General features: G+C 48.7%; 1 protein-coding gene across 4 annotated transcripts in view; it reads left to right on the top strand.

Annotated features, from left to right (window-relative positions):
* The window catches only part of GTF2IRD1 (GTF2I repeat domain containing 1), a 63,053-nt gene extending 51,268 nt beyond the window's left edge, over positions 1 to 11,785 (top strand). For 2 of the 4 annotated variants that reach the window (XM_082068632.1, XM_082068634.1), the window contains 6 exons: positions 3,684 to 3,731; positions 7,415 to 7,492; positions 9,131 to 9,323; positions 9,752 to 9,789; positions 10,683 to 10,819; positions 11,579 to 11,785. In XM_082068632.1, coding sequence (XP_081924758.1) covers positions 3,684 to 3,731; positions 7,415 to 7,492; positions 9,131 to 9,323; positions 9,752 to 9,789; positions 10,683 to 10,819; positions 11,579 to 11,653 — 569 coding nt within the window. In that variant the 3' untranslated portion in view covers positions 11,654 to 11,785. The remainder of the gene's footprint in view (positions 1 to 3,683; positions 3,732 to 7,414; positions 7,493 to 9,130; positions 9,324 to 9,751; positions 9,790 to 10,682; positions 10,820 to 11,578) is intronic. The other 2 variants (XM_082068635.1, XM_082068633.1) reach the window with 2 other exon arrangements.
* The last annotated feature ends 8,995 nt before the right edge of the window (positions 11,786 to 20,780 follow it).

Here is a 20,780-nt window from a genome sequence, read left to right on the forward strand (position 1 = left end):
AACCAGCCTTGGATAAAATGCAAGTCTTGCAGAATTCTGCTTTTCCACGAAATTAGATGGCTATAACACCAGCGTAAGCCGAGGATGTATCCACTCCTCCAACTGCATCTTGTCTTCCCATTCCTCCGCCGTAATCGGTATAATTACGTTAAGAGACGCTGATCTGACACAAATCGCACCATTAACAAAGGAGCACATCAGAAGGCAAATACTTCAACCTGCCAGCTGGCTGGGAAACGCAGCCTGATAAATAGAGATGTAGAGGAAATTGATTTTCCTTTCGATGCACGACATTTCTTTTTCTTCCTTCTCCAGCTGAATGCTCCTAGCACGGGCTGGCCTGTGCCAGCACAAACCCAAAGCCATCTTTTATTCTGTGTATTGTGGTACCCGAGCGGGCTCGGGAGGAGGTCGCAGCATCTCTTCTCCCACAGGGGTTTTACATAAGAGCAGTCGCAGGTGAGAGGTTTTCCTTACTTGACATCTCAAGTTGTTAGAGACTACTTTAGCTAAACCTTTGGAGACAATCTTAGCATTTATAATTATTTTCTGGTAGTCAGACTACCAACAGAATGTCCCCTTGAGAAAAAGCGGTTTGTATTTTGCCCCCCAAAAGTCCCCGTTGACAGCAATTAACCTCTTGTCTGCTTTTCCACCCCATTACACCAAAGTGGATGGTGGCAACACGGTGGTGCATTCACTGCTTTGGCTTTTCATCTGCCTTAAAAAAATTAATGATTTCCAACTAGCCATAGATAATTAAAAATGTAAATTGAAGAGTGTTCTTTTTACCTCAATCTTGTGTAGTAAAGTCCTGCCGTGTAAAACGAAGAGCAGCAGCAGAAGTGTGTGCTTGGTGTTAAAACAAAGGCAGTGAATATCACTTTTATTTCTCAGAGGAGCATTAAAATGAAAGCGATAGTTGCTCCCAAGCAGGGTGGCATTTCAAAGGCATCTAAAAGCTGGAAAGCCCAGGAGATGGCTGTATAAATGTGGATCATTTTGGCCAAAACTTAGATGAGAAGTGCGCCTTCTAAGAGAAAAGGGAAATTTAACACAATATTTTAAAAAAATCACTTTGAGGTGGTTTTAGTTGTCTTTAGGTTAAATTATGGGGTTTATTTTGCTTTAAATAAGTTGTGCACCTCCTGCGTTGCAAAGGGCATCCCGGATAACTGCAGCATCACGGAGGACCGGCCTCCTTATCTCTCTGTTTGGGGACACCCATTTTTTTAAGTGCGACAGAAACAGCTAAAAGGATTTCAATATAATCTGGGCACCAAACGTGCTTTTTCTCCAGATTGTCTGTAGTTTCTCCGAGATGGTATCTCCCCTCTAATGGGTCGCAGTGTTTGGGGTGAGGATGCTGGCGCAGAGGCAGAGGGGGATGCGTGTGTGCAGGGATGCTGCTTGCAGAAGGAAGTGTTTTTGGGGGAAAATAAGGGTGTTTTTTGGAAAAATAAGGCTGTGGTGTTGCCCAGCACCCGGAGGAGGTTTACAGCCCTTTCCCAAGGTGGGACGATGTCCCCGAGGTCACCGGTGCCTCTGCCCATGTGTTCCCTGCTCCAGGGCTTCACCCCAGCAGCACAACCCACCCGGCGTCCTGAGATTTTCCTTTTGATTTCCAGTTTCTTTTTTCCCCACTGCTGCTTTCTTCTCTGTGAAAAAAAGACCTTCGAACCCCTTTTTGAAAGCAGAATGATCTTTTGCCATTAAAACAGAAACGAGCGAGCAGGGGTGAAGCTGCAGCGCTGCAAACATGGCACTTATCCTTTCTTTGCTTCTTTCCTGAGGCACAGAGATACAAAACAGGCTTAATTTGAGCCTTTGAAAAAAAAAAAAAAAATCAAGCATAAGTAATCTAGCACAGACACACACACACAAAATCTTTCTGTATGTTAATTTTTATGTGCTTTGATTGAAAATGTACACCAGCTCCATCTGTCCTATTCCCCAAACTCTGCACCGCCCTGATAGATTATTTCCCGTACTCCAATTAATAAAGTAGGGCAGGCAGTGTTCTTTAATTAAAAAACCCACACATCCAGGCATCCTTTTCTTTATATATATATTTTTTTTTTTAATCACAAGAGCTCAATCCTCCCCAAGACTTTGGTGAGATGTGCCTTGCATTGGAAACTCCTAGCAAGGAAAAAAGAGGAAAGCGCTTGATGGGGTGGTGATGGGAGCTGAGCGCATCTCACTCCATCTCCAGGTGGTTTTTTGAGGTCCGTGTCCCTCTCCCTTCACCCCCAGCCCCAGTGTTTAACCCCCATGGAGCAGCCAGGTTACTTTTCATTCTCATTCACTCCCCCCTGGTGGGATGGGGGAGAGAAGCGGAGGGGTAAAAGTGAGTGGAGCATCTCCCGTGTGAGGAAAGGCTGAGGGAGCTGGGGCTCTGGAGCTGGACAAGAGGAGACTGAGCGGTGACCTCATTAATGTTTACAGATATATAAAGGGTGAGTGTCAGGAGGATGGAGCCAGGCTCTTCTGGGTGACAACCAATGATAGGACAAGGGGCAATGGGTACAAACTGGAACACAGGAGGTTCCACTTAAATTTGAGAAGAAACTTGTTCCCGGTGAGGGTGGCAGAGCCTGGCCCAGGCTGCCCAGGGAGGTTGTGGAGTCTCCTTCTCTGCAGACATTCCAACCCGCCTGGACACCTTCCTGTGTAACCTCATCTGGGTGTTCCTGCTCCATGGGGGGATTGCACTGGATGAGCTTTCCAGCCCCTGACACTCTGGGATTCTGTGAGAAAGCTCGTGGGTTGAGATAAAGACAGTTTACTAAGCAAAGTAAAAGCCACACATGCAATCAAAGCAAAACAAGGGATTCATTCAGCGCTTCCCATGGGTGTTCAGCCATCCCAGGGCTCCATCATGTGCAATGGTGACTTGGGAAGGCCAATGCCATCAGTCCAAATGTCTCCCCGCTTCCTTCTTCTTCCCCCAAAATATATACTGAGCCCAACATCATATGGTGTGGAATATCCCTTTGGCCAGTCTGGCTCAGCTGTCCCAGCTGTGCCCGCTCCCAACCTTTTGTGCACCCCCACTTTCTCACTGCCAGGCCAGTATGAGAAGCTGAAAAGTCCTTGACTGCTCAGAAACAACCAAAACGTCAGTGTGTTACCAACATCCTTCTGCTAAATCCCAAACCCAGCACTATGGCAGCTACTAGGAATAAAATTAACTCTGTCCCAGCTGAAACCAGGACACTCGTAGCCGCAGAACTGACACAATTTCCCTGTTTGTTTTTCACCTGCTTTGACCTCAGGTGTTGTTTTCCTTCCCTGGAACAGATGGGCCGCACAACTACTGCTGTGTTGGCATGTGCTGGAAATGCTGCGATTTGTCTGCGCATCCCTGGGCACACGTGGACCTGGAGCTGCTCAGGAGTGCGGTGGAGCTCAAGGGATGCTCATGGGCTCAAGCGCATCCCAAAACAGGTCCCTGAGCCGGGGAAAAGCCCAGCCTGCCCACCCAGCTCACCCACTGGTTATTTAGCCCCGGAAAGCATCTCCATGCCAAGGGGCCTCGGGACCGGAGGAATTCTGAGCTGCTAGAGCCGGTGTCATCCTGGGTTTTGCTTTTGTTTGTGACCAAGAACCAAGCTGCAGCACTCATGGCTCTCTTCTTCTTTCTCTCTCTCTTTTTTTTTTTGTTTTAACTTGCGCTGTAGCCCCTAGACGGATAACGTCATTGGAAAAAGCCTACGCTGCCTTGAATGGTACGTAGCTCAGTTGATGCATCGTAGATGGTAGCAGACAAGAAATGCATTTGCGTTTTAATATGGGAGTGAAAATGTCTTAAACCCCCCAAATGTCAGGTATTTTTTTTTTTCCTCTCTGCTCTGTTTCCCTGTGATACCAAGAACTGAATGATGCAAGTTGTGTTTAACAGTATTTTGTTGTTGTTATTAATCCTCTCTGCCTTTCTAAGCACCATTGCTGGCGTCGGTGCCGGTTCTGCTCCAGACACGCCGACCTGCCACGTTATCCTCAGCTCATCCAAGCAATTAATTTGTTAAAAAAGCCCCTTGTTATTCACAAGGAGAGCTTGCACAGATTTGGGTTGGGGTCTTTTTTTGCTTTGCTTTAACACATACTCTGGGCCAGGGTTGGTGTGCAGTCACGTAGGCTCTGGGGGTTGATAAATGTAATATATACTAATTCACGGGACTAAAGAGGAGCTCGCCTACCTGTATCTGCGGCTGGGCATGGCTTATCTCCAGCAGATCCAGCCTTAGTCCCATCAGCTGCGATTCTGGCTGTGTGTCTAGATGTTAACTGCCTGCTCCCGCAAGTTTATAGCTCCGCTTTGAAAACGTGCATATGTTGAGCTAAATCAAGCTGTGCTTAAACCTGACTTACTGCGGTATGGCCTCAGTAAAGTCAGCAGGTTTATTCCAGGTTTACCCAGGGGTGTAACTGAATTGCACCCACTGAAGCTGGAAGTGGGGAAGAGGGCGAGTATTTATCCTTTTAAGATGATGGGGATTGCCCGGAGAAGGGACCTGAGCCGCTGTCCCATGGGATGTGTTGGGGGGTGGCCGTTTTCCCAAGGAAATGGGCTTTAATGTGCTTCACACCGGGTGTTTGGGTAACGGGAGGTTGTGACTCCAAGCGCGATGGCCGGGAGGAGGACGCGCATCGCCTGGAGCACCTTCAATTTGGTTTCGTTGCATTTTTTTAAAGAAGAATAGGCCTAAACCCCATTTTTAATAACTACTAAATATGATGTGGTGTTTCTAAAAGAAAGGTCGAGCTCTGATAAGTCCTATTGGAAAAGAGCAAGTGGTGCTTTAAAAATATGACCACTTGTATGGAAGTGCCTGTGGAGCGCGGGGGTCCTCGCGACAGGCAAGTGGGATTGGGAAAAACATAAATCAATCAACCAGCTGCTTTTTTTAATTAAAAAAAGACCAACACAGGCCTGAAGCCAGCAGCATATTATAAACCTGCTTGATAGGAAGGACTTGACACATTGCAGGGCTGCCAGTGGCTTCCTCAAGTTGATTATTGCCCAGACCCAAATGATAAAGTCCAAGGTAGCGGGAGATCCCTCTTGCCCGGGGATAGGGGTCGGATCCAGGGAAGCGGTGTTGCCAGAGCCTCCTCTCTGGCTTCTGTGTTATCCAAGCTCAGTTCCAGGTTTTTTATGGTATCTGATCGTGTCCTCAGATGGGAATTTGGGATGGAAAATAAAAAACCCTGGGATCTTGTTTCTTGCACTCGGGGCATGAGCGGAAGGGAAAGAGCTGCTGCATTTTTCAGTCCCAGAGAATTAAACAAGTGAGAACACTGAGTTTTGGTGTTTCTTTGTCTGCTACCATCTACACATCCATATGGGTGTGTGTATACAGCCCAGAAACTGAGCATCGATGACAAGGAAGTCACAGAGCGAGCCCATAGGGTTTGCCCCCCCACGGCCTCAGGAGCAGCAGAACAAGGCGAGGTCTTGGTTCTAGAAATCAGAGCTCCTTGGCGACGTTTATTTGATTTTCTTCCATTTTATTTATTTTTTTGCTACATCCCTTTTGAGCTGCTTTGTTGCCATTTCTGGATTTGAAGCACAATGTGGCCCTGAGCTTCCTTCAAAGAAACTTCTCCCTTTTTTTTTCCTAGTTATATACAGACAAAACTGTTGTTTTCCAGGTGGAGAAGAGGCTTTTTTTTGAGGCCATCCCCTACAGTAGCAGGGTGGAGAGATTTAGGGTGTCAGGTTCTCTCTCAGCTGCAGGGTGACCCAGGCGTCTGATATCTGGGGATGCTGAGCGCTGGGCTCTGGGGTCCCGTGTAGGGAGGCAGGGATTCACATCACATTGTCAGCTCACATTTAAAACAAGCTGCAAGCCACGTGTTTGCTTAAAACCAAAATAAAATCATGCCATTGCTCAAAATAATCAAAATCATAATAATGTGATTGCTCAATAGCACATTAAACAGCTGCAGACTGAGGACAGAGGATGCTCGGGTCCCTTATGCGATGGTTAGCAGGGCTCACCTTGATGCTGTAAATAACCATCCTGGATTTCCACCCTGTGACGTGCCAGCCCGTGAAATGAGCCAGCATGTGCCCAGGTGCCTAAAAAGGCCACCAGCGTCCTGGCTTGTACCAACACTAGTGTGGCCAGCAGGGCAATGACCATCTCTGTGCTGGGCACTGGGGAGGCCAGAGCTCGAATCCTGGTGTCAGTTTTGGGCCCCTCACACCAAGAAAGGCCTCGAGGTGCTGGAGCGAGTTGAGAGAAGGGAACGGAGCTGGTGAGGGGCTGGAGCACAAGTGTGATGGAGCGGCTGAGGGACCTGGGGGTTCAGCTGGAGAACAGGAGCTGAGGGGTGACCTTCTGATCTCTGAACTGCCTGAAAGGAGCTTGGAGCCAGGGGGGTCGGGCTCTGCTCCCCAGGAACAAGCGCCAGGAGCAGAGGAAACGGCCTCAAGTTGCGCCAGGGGAGGTTGAGGTTGGATGTGGGGAACAATTTCTTCCCCAAAGGGCTGTGGGGCATTGGAACAGGCTGCCCAGGGCAGTGCTGGAGTCACCATCCCTGGAGGGTTGGACAGATGTGGAGATGAGGTTCTCAGGGACAAGGGTTAGAGGTGGACTTGGCAGTGCTGGGTTAACAGTTGGACTCAATTATCCTAAAGGTCTTTTCCAACCAAATTGATTCTATGATACTAAAATACCTGAACTGGGTGCAGCGAGGCTCGTGGTGACTCCTCTGCAGGAGGGGAGCCCTGCACTGCACACCCCAGCTGGCTCAGGGCTGGAGGGGTGACCCTGGCAAGAGGTGGAGAAGAGTTGTTCAGATGGTGCTTCATACCTACGGGGTGAAAAAGCATCAAACGGGACGGGTACTGACCCCAGTCGTTTTTCCTGGAGCCCCCTGAGGGTGCTGAATAGCTGGCGGAAAAATCTACTGACATAGGCACGTTGTTTGAAATGAGAGAATGGGGGAGAAACTGTTTGGCACAATGAGGATAATTAAAAAAGCTAGTAAAGCCAAGCTGATTATATGGCATATTATAAAACAATACTGTACTTAGGAGCCCAGCTATAAAAGTGCTATCTCATTCCTTGATATCACTTGTGGGAGCATTCGTGGCACTGAGGGCCTGAGTCTCCGTTGCTTTGCATATTTTGCAGTCATTTACCGCACCACAAAGTGGATGTAAAATGCTCTCAGCCGTGGCAGCGCGTAGCAAATGCAGATTTGGCAGCATTTTATAGCTACTTTGCACGGCTCTAAAAGGCGACACAAGGTGTAAGCGCAGAGCCACCGCCTCTGAGGTGTCCCCACGCCACACCGGGGCAGAGGGACAGAGACAGGGTCATGTGTAGTGACAGCGCGATGGGTTTTCCAGGGGCTCAGAAACAGGGTATTTTATCCCCTGTCCCTTTTTGCTTTGCAGATGAGGACGATGCCAACAGGCTCGGAGAGAAGGTGATTCTCCGAGAGCAAGTGAAAGAGCTTTTCAATGAAAAATACGGTGAGTCTCCCGTCTGCACGCATCGCCAAGCAGGTTTGTTTTTGCTGACAGCAGCCATAGTTAAAATTAATTCGACTGAAGGCCTCTATTTATAGGCCGAGCGCACGGCAGCCGGCTCAGCGCAGGTTTCATCCCACTGCTTCACGTTACAGCCTGTCCCTGGGGACGTTCCCGTGTCTCGCGCTCGGCAGGTGGGACCGTGACCTTCTTGTTGACAGCTCATCCTCAGCGAGGGGAGGGAGGGTGGAAAAATGCAGCCGAGGAGCAGGATTTTTTCAGTCTGGCATCAGCCTTTGATGTGTTTTTTAAGGCGTCCGTGAGCCGTGGTGTGTGCGCTGCTGCTGGCAGCAGCCCCTGCGTGCCGGGTCGGGAGCGCGGCTGTAGCCGCAGCCTGACGTGGGGCACGGCTGGGAAGAGCTTGCTGGAGCTGCCATGGGAAAGGAGGTCAGGAGATTGAAGAAGATTTGAAAATGCGGTTTGCAGGCTCCTTGCGCTGCCCAGCAAACCCCTCCTCGCCCCCGTTGCTGGGAAAAGGCACAGCAGGAGTAGCAGCCGGGTGGGGATGCACAGCCCGAGCGGTGTCACCCTCAGCCCTGCGGGTACAGGCTGTTTGGAATGACTCCTGCAGTTATTTTTCAACCTGGGAGACCGCAGGGCTGCACAGCAGTGTGGTGTCTTGCCTTTCTCCCCAAAATAATTGCCTGATAGAGAAGGAAAATAGACAAAATGACAGCAAAGCAGTGTGGAATGTCATTCCCCTCCTTTCTCAAGTCTTCCCTTGTCAAGGCTGCTCACCCTTCCTGCAAACCCTGTTTATTTTGGGGTGCTGCTCGCAGTGCAGGCTCTGTGCTGATCTGGGGGTGGATTTGCCCCCTTGGAGGTGCCAGCGTACAGGTGCAGGTCCCCAAGGAGGCTGGCGCCTGTTCTCTGAGCATCGCCATCCGCCCCAGCTCAGCAGCGCTCACCCCACACGGGAGCTGAGCCCACAGCACATCCCTGCATTCCCACAGCGCATCCCTGCATTCCCACAGCACATCCCTGCGTTCCCACAGCACATCCCTGCGTTCCCACAGCACATCCCAAGGTCCAGACATGGTTTGTGGAGCACAAGATGCCAGGTGGGCTCCAGGGACAAACTCCCTGCTAGGAAAGCCAGAAATGTGGCTGGGGGGCCGCTCACACCTTCAGGTTTGGGGGCTGCAGAGATGCGCTGTGAGAACAGGCTCTTACGCTTGGGACCACCATGGGAGGGAGGGTTGTTTGCTGCTCCCCACCGTGCAGGAACTAAAGGACCCAGAGAGGTGGGCAGCACGTTTAAATCATGCAGAGGGAAGTACTTCTAATACAGCAAAGAATTAAATTGTGCTGTTTCACTGCCGTAGGATATTGTGAGGTCCAAAGGGATAAAGTGATTTAAAAAATGGGCAGCAGTGATGTGATGTGATGATGAGTGATGGATGTGATCTCCACCTCAGTGACCCCCAAATCTTCCAACAGCTGGAGGCAAGAGATGGACAAACGTCTCCCATTTGCCACAGCAGCTGTGGCTTCCCAAAGTTCTCCTGGGGCTCTTGGTCCTTCAGATCTGGAGCCCTGTGGGGTAAAGCTGGTGCGTTGTCCTCTGCTCTGCCGTTACAGGAGAGGCTCTGGGCTTGAACCGGCCCGTCATGGTGCCCTATAAACTCATCAGGGACAGCCCTGACGCCGTGGAGGTCACTGGGCTGCCAGATGATATCCCTTTCAGAAACCCCAATACCTACGACATCCATCGGCTGGAGAAGATCCTGAAGGCCCGGGAGAGCATCCGGATGGTGATTATAAACCAGCTCCAGTAAGTTCCCCCAGCTCTGCGACCGGGGAATGTTTCAGTTCGTTAAGTATTGCCCTTGCTTCTCCAGCTATGAGTGGGGTAAGTCATCTTGGGGCCACCAGAGCAGGACCATGTACCCGCAGAGGACCCACTCCATCCCCAACACCCACTGTCCTGCATCGCCTGGCCAGGGATGGGCTCAGGAAGCACCAGCGGGGCCAGTTTATCCCCTCTTCCTTGTGCAGGTTGAGATGCTGATGCTGGGAGGGTGCGTGGGGGCAGATAGTGGGACAGCTCAGAGACCCAGCTGAGTTATTTCGGGTTCTTTCCCCCTGGGGAGGGGTGGGGAGGCTCCATGTCCCATCCGCATGCAGAGGTGTCGGGGTCTGGGCTGTGTAGGGGAGAAACGATGGGACCTACCAGCTCTGAGCTGCGTGTCTCTTACACAGGCCGTTTGCCGAAATCTGCACTGAGGCCAAACAAACAGGTGAGCGGAGCGCTAATAACCGTGGTTTTCCCTGCCCCGTGGCAGAGTGAATATGAGGGCAAAACGGATGGGGGTCGTGGGGAGGTGTTCAAACCTCCCGCATCCCCAGGGGAGGCTGGGGAGGAGATAGTACCTGGAAAAAGAAAAGTCAGGCTCAGTGTCTGTTCAGGAGCAAACCATCAACTCAGACAATGGCACTTCTGTGAGCTGGGCAGAGACTGGGCTGGTAGAATCAAACTTTCAGTGTTTTCTGGAGGATTTGATTATCCCTTTCCCATTAGCAATTTACTCACTGGTTAAAGCCTTTAATTTGAGCCATTGTTTAGCAGTTGAGCATCTAAGGAAACAAGGTTTCTGTGATCACTGGGAATGCATTTCTCTCCCTGTCCCATCGTCCCCAATAACTTTCAGCCAGTGTTAAGCAAATGTGTCAGAATTGGCAGCCTCAGAGGTAATTAGGATCATATTCGTTTTATGAAAATAGGTGGCTAGGTAGAGAAGGGAGAACTGGCAAGCATGAGCATACCTGCATCGTGATGTAAAAAGAGATGGAGGAACTTTATTTATGTAGGTATATATGGGCATATCATATATATGGGCATATTGTCTTTAGAGCTGGCACCTTGATGGCCCCAAAGCATCCAGCACAGACACAAGTCTGTGTGATGTTGGGCTCTGTAGGTGCTGGAGTCTGGGATTTGCTTATTTTGGGGATTTTCTTTGCCAGTGCCTGAGGAAAGCTGGCGGCTCTGTGCTGGGTTGTGGAAGCCAAGCCTGTGTCACCAAGGGTGCAGGGGACGCTCAGTGGGAGGCAAGGTCGGAGTGGTGGGACGGGTCCCCACATTTCAGGGCTCCCAGAGCTCAGACACCTCACACCTTCCCTCTCCCTACAGAGAAAGACACCAGCATCCCCAAACGAAAGCGGAAGAGGATCTCCGAAGGGAACTCGGTATCTTCCTCTTCCTCATCTTCCTCTTCTTCCTCTTCCAATATGGAGTCTACATCATCAACAAATCAGATCTCCCTTGTGGTAAAGCCTTCCAGATATTAGGGGGGTTACTGCCTACCTAGCTTTCCGCTTCAGGACGCTGCTCTGCCCTCCGCGAACCGTCACCACCTCCCTCTGCCTGACAAACGCTGTAAAGTGTGACATAAAGTGGCACAAGCAGGTTTGGCGAAGGAGGGGACGCGGCTTTGGGGCTGCTTTTTCCTGCCGGGTTTGTCTGGGGGGGGTTAGAGAGCAAAGCGCTGCTGCCCCTTGGGGTGCTCCCCCATCAGCCCTCAGGGGATGCTCAGCGCTTGGTGGTAGTGGGAGCCGCACGAGACCAGATGGGGCAAATCCCCCACCCCATTGGGTTAAAATGTGGGTGCTGAGGGTGTCTCAGCCCCATAGCAGGACCCGGCGGTTCCCCCATGGTCTGAGCCATTGCTTCAGCTCCATCCCGGAGTGATGCAGAGCTCCAACGTGCATCCCAGCTGTGAAAATAGGAAACAGAAATCAGGGAAGTGCATCCAGCTGCTCTCCCTCAGGGCTTGGCTTCATTGTGGCCAATACCAAATGCTTTTAAAAAATAAAATTTAAAAAAAATGCACAAGAGGAACATAAACTTAGAAGGAATTTTGGTCAGGTTTGCAAGTGGTGTTTTGATTTGGGGTTGGTTCTTTTATCTTATTTGGAAAGTGTGAGCAAAAACCCATGTCAGAATGTGTCAGAGATTTGATGCACGCACGGTTTTGTGTTGTGTCCTAACAGAGACCTTTGCCTTCTTTTTCTCTCCCTCTCTTTCAGCAATGGCCCATGAACATGTACATGTTAGACTATGGTGGTCTAAACGTCCAGATCCCAGGACCTATTAACTATTAGACCTCGATACCGAACAAGAACCTCAAATGAAAGAATAAATAAATAAATGTAATTTATGTAAAAAGTGTATATTCCAATATGTATCAATGCCTTTTAGTTTTTCCAATGATTTTTACACTATATTCCTGCCATCAAGGCCTTTTTAAATAAAAATAAAAAGTGTTGCCTTGCTCTAAAAGTACTTATTTTATTACGTATATTATTGATTAATAGCGTTTATAGGTAAGTGCAGGAGTGCACCCCTGGATGGACCTTGACGTGCTTTGGCTACTCAATAAAATCCTTAGTGCCACCAGTGCTTGGAACCAAGAGGTTTGACACATTTTAATGCTTCATTTGCCACTGATGTGTTCGATTTAGATCAAAGGTGTAAAAACTGACTTAGGGAGGTGCAGGGGGAGTGGTACCAAACTGCAGTGGGGACAGGCGAGGGAACCAGCCCTTGGGAGCATCACAGACCTGCGTCCACAAGTGCTGTTGGCTCTGGAGCAGAAGCAATTTCAGTTCCGTGTGTTTAATCAGCTTACGGACAAGGAGAATATTTTCATCTGGTGAAGTTCTTCACTGTTTATGATTTTCTACAAGGCTTTGATGCCTTATGGGGCAAAGCTCTTGCAGTAAGTACAGGCTGATCCGGTTGATGCTCCAGTGGTTCCATAACGCTGGACCAAGAGCTGTGTCAGTGCTGAGTGTCTGCAGGAGCCCCTGGGCTCCTCTGTCTGCCCTGGATGGCTTTGCCCTGTATAAGAAGCAGCCCAGTAAATGGTGGGAACTTATTTGAAATTCCTGCAATTTTACTTCCATTCCACTTGTAGAATTTGGCAGCAGAAGCGAATGGTGCCGTTACTGACCACTGCATGTTAAACGTGTGCTTCGTGTCCCCTGAGAGCCGTGCACGGGTGACACACGGGAGCTAATGCCAACGAGAAGAAACATCCTGGCTTGTGTGTAGGTACGTGCAGCCCAGCAGGAACCCCTGTGAAGGGAGATGCCACGTGGCTTCAATCTCATCCCAAACAGGTAACCATGGGGTGACCATTGCTGGCTGTCGCTGCAGGACGGGTCACAGCCCTTTGACGGAGCAAACCTGCCCGAAAGCAGCGGCCGTGTTCTGCTGGAGGGCTGGCAGTAGCAGACACATGATCAAAGTCACTCGTGATGGTTTTTCCTGAGTGCAACGTGCTGCTTTATTGGTTTTACAGGTTTTCGGTGTGCTCAAATCCTGGTCTTTTCAGGCCGCAGGAGGGTTTTGATGGTGGGCAGTAGCGTTTCAAGGCAGCTGCAGTTTTGTTTCCTGGCTCTGGACTTGCATTTGCTGTAGAGTTAGATGCAAATGATCACATGAGATAATAAAAGCCCAAACAAACGTAGGAGACGGCACAAAGACAGCAGCTGAAAGGAGGGCAAAGATCTGTATCCGTGACCCCAATTAGAGAGACAGTTTGACATCTGAGCGGCTGGCATCAAAATCTGAAGCCTTTCATGTTTCTGCCTGATGCTCAGACCTGTGGCATCCCCAATTAGGAAACAAAGAAACATGATTCAGAGGTAAAAATACAATTTTCGCTTCCCAAATGTCTGAAAGGAGCTTATTCGCAGATCAAACCCCACTGAGTACGTGTCTCCTAAGAAAGTGCACTCATTATATTTTTGGCTTTTTTTGCCATTAAAATACAAAGGTCTGATGCCGTAGCACCAAAGGCAGTGGCATGGTTCGGTAATGAGTGGAGATGTTTGAGGCCGTCCCGGGTCTGCGGTCGGTCCCAGCACCTTGCGAATATACCGGGGGCAGAGGGGAGGCTGGATGCAGGGCTGGAGCCGTAACTGAACGCAGGCACCGGAGTTAATTAGGGCACCGGACCTACGCTGGGGCTAATGATTTAGTTCAGAAAGCTGAACGCAGGGCTGTAAGTGGCGGGGGGAATGGAAGCTGAGGATGGAGGCAGCGTAGGGCTGTGACCCTGCTCAGGTCCCCGGCTCCGATCGTGCGGAGCAGGATGGGGCAGGCAGGCTGTGCCGCTACAGCACAAAGCTCTAGGCTCTGGTTTTCTTCCCTAAGCTTCTCAGTCCATGAATCGCAGCCCTGTGTGCCCCCAGCCCCGCTCACCAACAGGCGCCTCCTGCCCTGGCCTGTCTGCTCGGCCGGGGAGCTCCAGCTGTCCGGCACCTCCAGTATCCCCAGGTTTTGAGGCTGCTGGCTTCTGGTAACATATATTTTGGGGAGGGAACAGCTGTAATTCCTGCTGTAATCTTGGGGAGTCCCAGGGCCACAACATCTACTTTTCATTTTCCGTGGCTGGGGTGGGAAACAGCTGCCCTCAGTGCCTGCGTTTGCTTGCAACCCAGGAGCACCGACCTTCCCGCTCTGGAAAACAGGCGCTTTGTCACCGTTTTCCCTCAACTGTAATTCCCGCAGCTTCCCTAATCTCAATCCTGCAGTCGCAGGGTATTTTTATACCCAGTTTTTGTGTATAACATGATTATCTGCTGAATGGGATCCGCTCCATTACAATTAAACAAGTGAAGATGCAGATCTTAACACTTGAGCCACGTTCCTCATTTATTACTTTTCAAAGACTTTGGTGGGGCTTTTTTGTTGTTTGTGTGTTTACAAATCCAATAACAATCCTCATTAAGAGTTGCAAAACATGAAGCCATTTTGATCCCAGGCAGATGGCAGCTAAATGAAGTTTAATTAAAGAATGAGAGCTTTGATTCACATCATTTTTTAAAAAATATAGTGCACCGAGATGCTAGGGAACAGCATAAACAGCATCTGGGCTTTTATTCAGAAGCACAAATGCATTTGTGAGGAAACACTTTGCAAGCCCTTTGGAAGCAATCGTGGGTTGTCGACTGCAGCTCGATGGGCTGGTGCAGAGGAACCTTCCCCCCATATAACTTGTGTGTATATATATATTAATAACTCCGCTATAACTTGTATATAACATATAACTGGCACTTTGCCATTTCTTGGATTATTTTCTCCGGTTACTGGCTCTAACGCTGTTTAGTTTAAACCGTTAATCCTATTGATTGGGATTAGCTAATCCAGAGAAAGAAACCTCCCTGATTTGCCTGTGCTGCTGGATGGGAGTAATAGTGGGTGATGCTGGTGGCTCCGGGGTCAATCGAGGGGACAGAGCTGCGGTGCTGTAATTCATGAAGACGCTGCCGATGGAATATCCAAGTCTTTTGTGAAATGCATGTATTAAACAGCTGTCTCAGACTCAGATTAACAGGCCTGTGGGGTATAAAGGCAGATTGATGTAGCTGACCCGGCGCAGCCTCATGCGAAGATTAGCATCTTTTCATGAGTGGGGTTTTTCAAGGGGTGACGTTTAAGTGGAATGAATGTCTATGAGCCATCATTAAAGTTATCTATTAACTTTTTTCCCCGATAACATTATGAAATGGGCACTCCTAGAAGGGAGAGGCCGAATCCCCAGCAAGACCGTTCATCTTAATAAAACGGCTTCACGGTTCTTGTGGCAGGGGCTGGGATTTCGCTGCTGCCCGCGGGATTTGGAGACGCGGCACAGACGTCGGTGGGCTCGGGGAGGACGCAGATGGTGGCAGAGAAGACTGATGGGCATATCCCCCAGTAGCAGCTGTGTGGTCACAGGAGGGTAATGAGGCTCCTCATTAACCCACTCATCAACATCTCCCTGAGAAGCACCTGGGCAGGAGCTTTTTAAGGGCAAAAGGAGGAGGGGAAGGGTGCTGGGATAGTTCATCAAGGGTCCTTGAGGCATCTGTGCTAAAGGATGTTATGGGGAGTATGTGAGCTCACAGGGAGGCTGGAGAAGTAACTTGGAAGCAAGATGGTCCCCATCACAACTGCTGTGGTTCCCTCTGCATTCCCGCACAGCCCGTGCGGGCAGGAGTGTGCAAGGGGAAGGGATGGATGTGTCTGGGAAGATTGAACTAGAACTATAAACTCAACATAGGTGAGTCCCTAAATTGGCTGCCTGTTTTGTTAGCTTTTTTTTTTTTTTTTTTTTTTTTTTTTTTACTTTTCTATAAACCCTTTTTTTTTTTTTTTCAGTTTAATTGACAAATTATTCTGTAACATAAAGCAAAACCATTCCCAAATTCCCTTCTACTAGAAATGTAGGTTGAATAGAAAGGTCTGTCTTCTTTACTTGCAAACAAGAATCTTTTTTCTGTCTTCAGTGCTGTGGGTATTTGTCTCAAATACGTAGCTGCCCAGATTGCTGGTCTGTTCAACAACAGCTGGATCTAAGCAAAGATTTATTGGAGTGGAGCACGGAGGGGAGAAGAAAAACACAAACCAGAACAAAATCCCCCCAACCACTCCACTGGATGTTAAGGTATCGTTGGCAAACTCCTGATCGAATTTCATTCTAATAGCAAAAAAAATAAGCATCTTACTGCAGATTTGCTGTGTGTTTTCAAAGTGGCAACTTCTTTTGTGCTACAAATAGATGTGTTTAGGGGTCGCCGTGGCGTATTGTTGGTCCCTGCAATTTTGGATATTGTGTCAAGTTGGGTTTTTTAATTCCTGATCTTTGGAGAAATAAGTATTTGCTGTTCCTGTAATCATCTCTTAGAAATGGTAAATTATTTTTAAATACTTCCTTCCTCTTTTGAAGAGTTCCAGTACACAAGCCTGTGCAGAACTCCTGCCTGCTCTATAGACCTTCTATTGTCATTAAACCTGGTGGTAATAAAAGGCACTTGGTTTAAGATCATCCCTGTGGGGGAACATGGAGGGAAAAGCTGAGACATTCTGATAGATCCTTCCTTGCTGGATTTCCCAAAACACCCTTAATTGAGGGCAGAGGAGTAAATGACAGGAGAATGCAGTGCCCATGCCTTTATTAGCCAAATATTTGTGCTGCCCGCGTGTTCACCAGCCTGATCACGGGCACAGTGTTCAAAGGAAAAATACAGGATGTCCTTATTTACTCTTCAACAGAGGAAAAGCTCAGGGAAAGAAAACTCACAGGAATCCAGATAACTGGAGCAAAGGAAAATTGGTAAAGGAGCATGAAATAAGCTTATCTGGAACTGCATGCCGGAAAAATGTGGATGGCTGTAGTCTCGTTGTAGTCTCTTGTCACTACTGTTCTCTGCCACAAAGAGCACGTTGCTGCTCCTGTCCTGCTCTGGGAGCTGCAATTAAAAAATTATCTGGGAGAAGGAGAAAGAGTATATGCACATATAAAAGAAATAGTGCACAGCGGGGAACGATGAGCTCTGAGGGTCTGGCAGGTTTGCACGCAGCTTCCAGGCGCTGCAGGCTGACCTCTGCCAAAATGGAACAGAAAATAGAATTCTGCATTGTTTTTTTTCTGAGAGGTTGGGGTTTCCACCTTCCTCTCCCTCTGCACTTCCAGGATTCATGTAGAGAGGAACCAAACCACTTTGAGAAAGAGATGGCAAGTCACCAAGTAAGTTTAAAAGACAAACAGGCATGTATTGGTCTCAATTTCTTTTCAGAAGAAGGCTATGAGCTTGAAATGGAATTTCTCCTTTTTAATGATGATAAAAATAACCATCAATTCTCCTGCTCTCTTCCAATGTTTTTAGTTTTACCGTCTGGCTCCCCTGTTTAAGAGAAATGTTTTGCTTGCCTTATAGTCGTGTGAAAATCTTGTCCAATCTGCAGTTGAAGCCCAGCCGGTTAATGAGTAGAGGGCAAAGCGAAGCAATACAAAACACTTTTAAACCAAGGCATTTAGATCAAAGTATTTTGTGCCAGAAAGCTTGGCCTTGAATTTTAAATCTAGAAAGAATATCAGGATTAAGTGGTTGGATGTTATACTTAACAGTCAGTTCAGGAATCTGCTGCGTATGGAGCTGGGTGTCTGTTCTGGAAGGAAGCTGCTTGAATTCCCAGGCTCTGAACTGATGGAGAAATTCTCGCGGTCCATGGTAATAGATTACAGTTGTTAATTACTCTAGCTACTAAAACCATACAAGTTATTTCTAGTCTGAGCACTCATTTACAACACTCAGTGAATGTCTCTGATGGATTTAGAAGCCTTAAGGAACTAATTTTCAGTTAGTCATCTGGTAACCACAATGGGTAAACATTGTTCCACATAAAGCACGGCTCAAGTTAACCCTGACTGTAGTTATAATAACTGGTGTGCTTTATCCAGCTCCACAGCTCGTGTGGCTGGACCAGGTGGTGGACAGGGATGCAGAGAAGGAGGAGGAACCCTATCCTGGAGAAATACCAAATTTCCACTCTTCCACAGACCCACATGGCAGCAAATGAGCCACAGCAATGATGGCCTTACAGGTGGGAAGCAGCTGCCATGTATGACTTTCAAAATAAATCGGAATGTGATGCTGTGTAACCAAAACTCATCTTTACTGGCACCAGAGCAGTCTGTGTCTGCGGGACATGGGTCTGGATGCAGCCCCTGAATGATGTCCTGGCAATTTCCCACTCAGTAAAACTCCTCCTGCCCTCCAGGAGGATTTCCTTGAGTCATTTTTGGACAGGGTGGACTTAGGACATCTCAACCTGTATGAAATGGCCAGTACGGGCTATGTGTGCAGTGAGGGACAGCTGGAAGATGACCGCATGGAGTGATGCCTTCCACTAAAAATGCCACCTGCCAACAGCCGAGGGAGCTGACATTTGTTTAGGAAATAGTTGAGGCTACTTAGATTTGGTGTCCCCGTGCTGCAGCCCTTCGCCAGAGGTGACGTGACGCCTTTCCCCACGCAGGATCCATGGAAAGGAGCCACTCAAGCGCTGCAGGGTGAAATCCTCTGGTTTTGGTTAAGGTGGCGATGAAAGTGGGCGGTGTGGGATTTTGTTTGGTTTTTGTCTTGTTTTGGTAGGCCGCTGCAGAAGGCTGCTGTCTCCTTTCCCACAGCGTAAATCATGGGAACGGTCACATCCAGCTGAACGCTGGCAAGGAACCACCGAGAGCCACAACATCTTGGATCGCTCAGACTGTTCACTCAGGGGACGCTGGTCGGCGTTTGCGGATGGTGTTTGTTTTGCACAGTCTATAGCCTGGAGAGCAGTGGGGTGGGAACCACCACGGTGCCTCCTGCATGGTCCTTTTCCAGAAGGTGCCTTCTGAAGATTTATTCCTAGGTTTGATTTATCTCTATTTATGGCAGCTATGAGGAAGCTGGAAGCTTTCAACTGAGCACGCTTCCGTTTCCTTTACAAATGAGATTTACTTGGAATCATAGTGTTTGGTGGTTACTCTTGACCAACTCTAAACACACTGCTAACATTTCAAAATTGTCATTAACAGTCATACATAAATCGTAAAAGCCCTATACACACTACAAACAATGTTGAAATTTATTAAAATAGTTTTATTTGAAAACTAGCTAAACAGCATGGTTGTTTTTGTTTGGAACAAATTTTGAAATGCAGTGTTTCCCTTTGCATGAGAAACTTTCTATCCAGATTTATTGTACTGAACCTAAATTCAAAGGAAGAGTGATGCCACCTAAACCACCTGCCTGGTTATGTAGGAAACAATTACCTTGCCAATATAATAGACCCAGGCAGGATCTCTCAGCAAAGCATGTGATATTAATGATTTTGCAAGACTGAGTGTTCTACCTAAAGGTAGGCACATGGAATAGGGCAAAAAGCCCCTGTTTATATCCCCCCAAATCCTGGCCGCAAATTCCCTCCCCTGTTCCCTGCTGGTTGGTACTGCAGGGTCTACAGACCACCTGCCCTGCCTCAGTTTACCCATGTCATTCATCTAATTCTAACAACCCCCTACCCCTGTTGATTCATTTAAAATATAGAATCCTGGCTCTTTGGCTACTCTTCCCCCTAGCTTAACTTTTTAAATATAGTAATTGGTTTGCATTCCGGGATTAGTTCGAAGAGACTTTGTTTTACACTAAGGATTCATAGTCTGATGTCCCTCATTCCTCCTTCAATGCCTCCTTCCAGTCATACCCAGGAAAATCGATCCCTTTTATGGGGAGCACCTTTGTTAAAAGGGTAGGAAACAATTATTTTGCAAACATAATAGGCTCAGGCAGGATCTCTCAGCAAAGCAGTTTTTTTTAGTGATGATATTGCAACACCAGGTGTTCTCCCTAAAGGCAGGCACACATAATAGGGCAAAAAGCCCCTGCTTATATTCCCCCAAAATCCTGGCCACAATTTCCCGCCCCTGTTCTCCATTGGTTGGTACTGCAGGGTTTACAGACCACCCAATCCTGCCTCAGTTTACATACAATACCCTTCCCCTTATCAATCTATTTAAGATATGGTACTTTGGCTACCCTTCCCCCTAAATTAGCTTGTAAATACAGGTATCAGTATGCATACAGGTGTCAGTATATATTCTGGGAAGAGACTGTGTTTTACATTAGGGATTCATAGTCTGATGTCTCTTGGTCCTTCCCCCCTGCTGGGGTCAGGCGCCAGGTCCTCAGTGATGTAAAAACAACAGTTCTTCCTTAAATGTTCCTTACAAAAGTAACAACTTGCAGAAACATGGACGTTATTTTGCTATAAAGCCCTTTATTGAAGATTACTCAAATGCAGTGGTTCTGATGAAGGGAGTGGAGCATCTCCCGTGTGAGGAAAGGCTGAGGGAGCTGGGGCTCTGGAGCTGGACAAGAGGAGACTGAGGGGGGACTCATTCATGGGGATCAATATGGAAAGGGGGAGTGTCAGGAGGATGGAGCCAGGCTCTTCTCGGTGACAACCAGAGACAGGACAAGGGGCAATGGGTGCAAATTGGAACACAGGAGGTTCCACTGAAAGATGAGCAGAAACTTGTTCGGGGTGAGGGTGGCAGAGCCTGGCCCAGGCTGCCCAGGGAGGTTGTGGAGTCTCCTTCTGTGCAGACATTCCAACCCGCCTGGACACCTTCCTGTGTAACCTCATCTGGGTGTTCCTGCTCCATGGGGGGATTGCACTGGATGAGCTTTCCAGGTCCCTCCAACCCCTGACATTCTGGGATTGCGGGAGGGTTCTGGGAGCAGCTCTGGGTGATAAACCCGGACGGGTTTCGGGGGAAGGGCCCGGGCGGGCGGGCCGGCACCAGCCCGGGGCCGCTGGGGGAGCCCGGTCTCCCCGCCCCGGTCCGGCCGCGGGGCAGGGCGGGAGCCGCAGTCCTGCCCGCCCCTGGGCCCGGCCCGCCCGCCACGG

Source organism: Streptopelia decaocto (assembly GCF_964273445.1).
Source record: "Streptopelia decaocto genome assembly, chromosome: 18".
Classification (NCBI taxonomy): Eukaryota; Metazoa; Chordata; class Aves; order Columbiformes; family Columbidae; genus Streptopelia; species Streptopelia decaocto.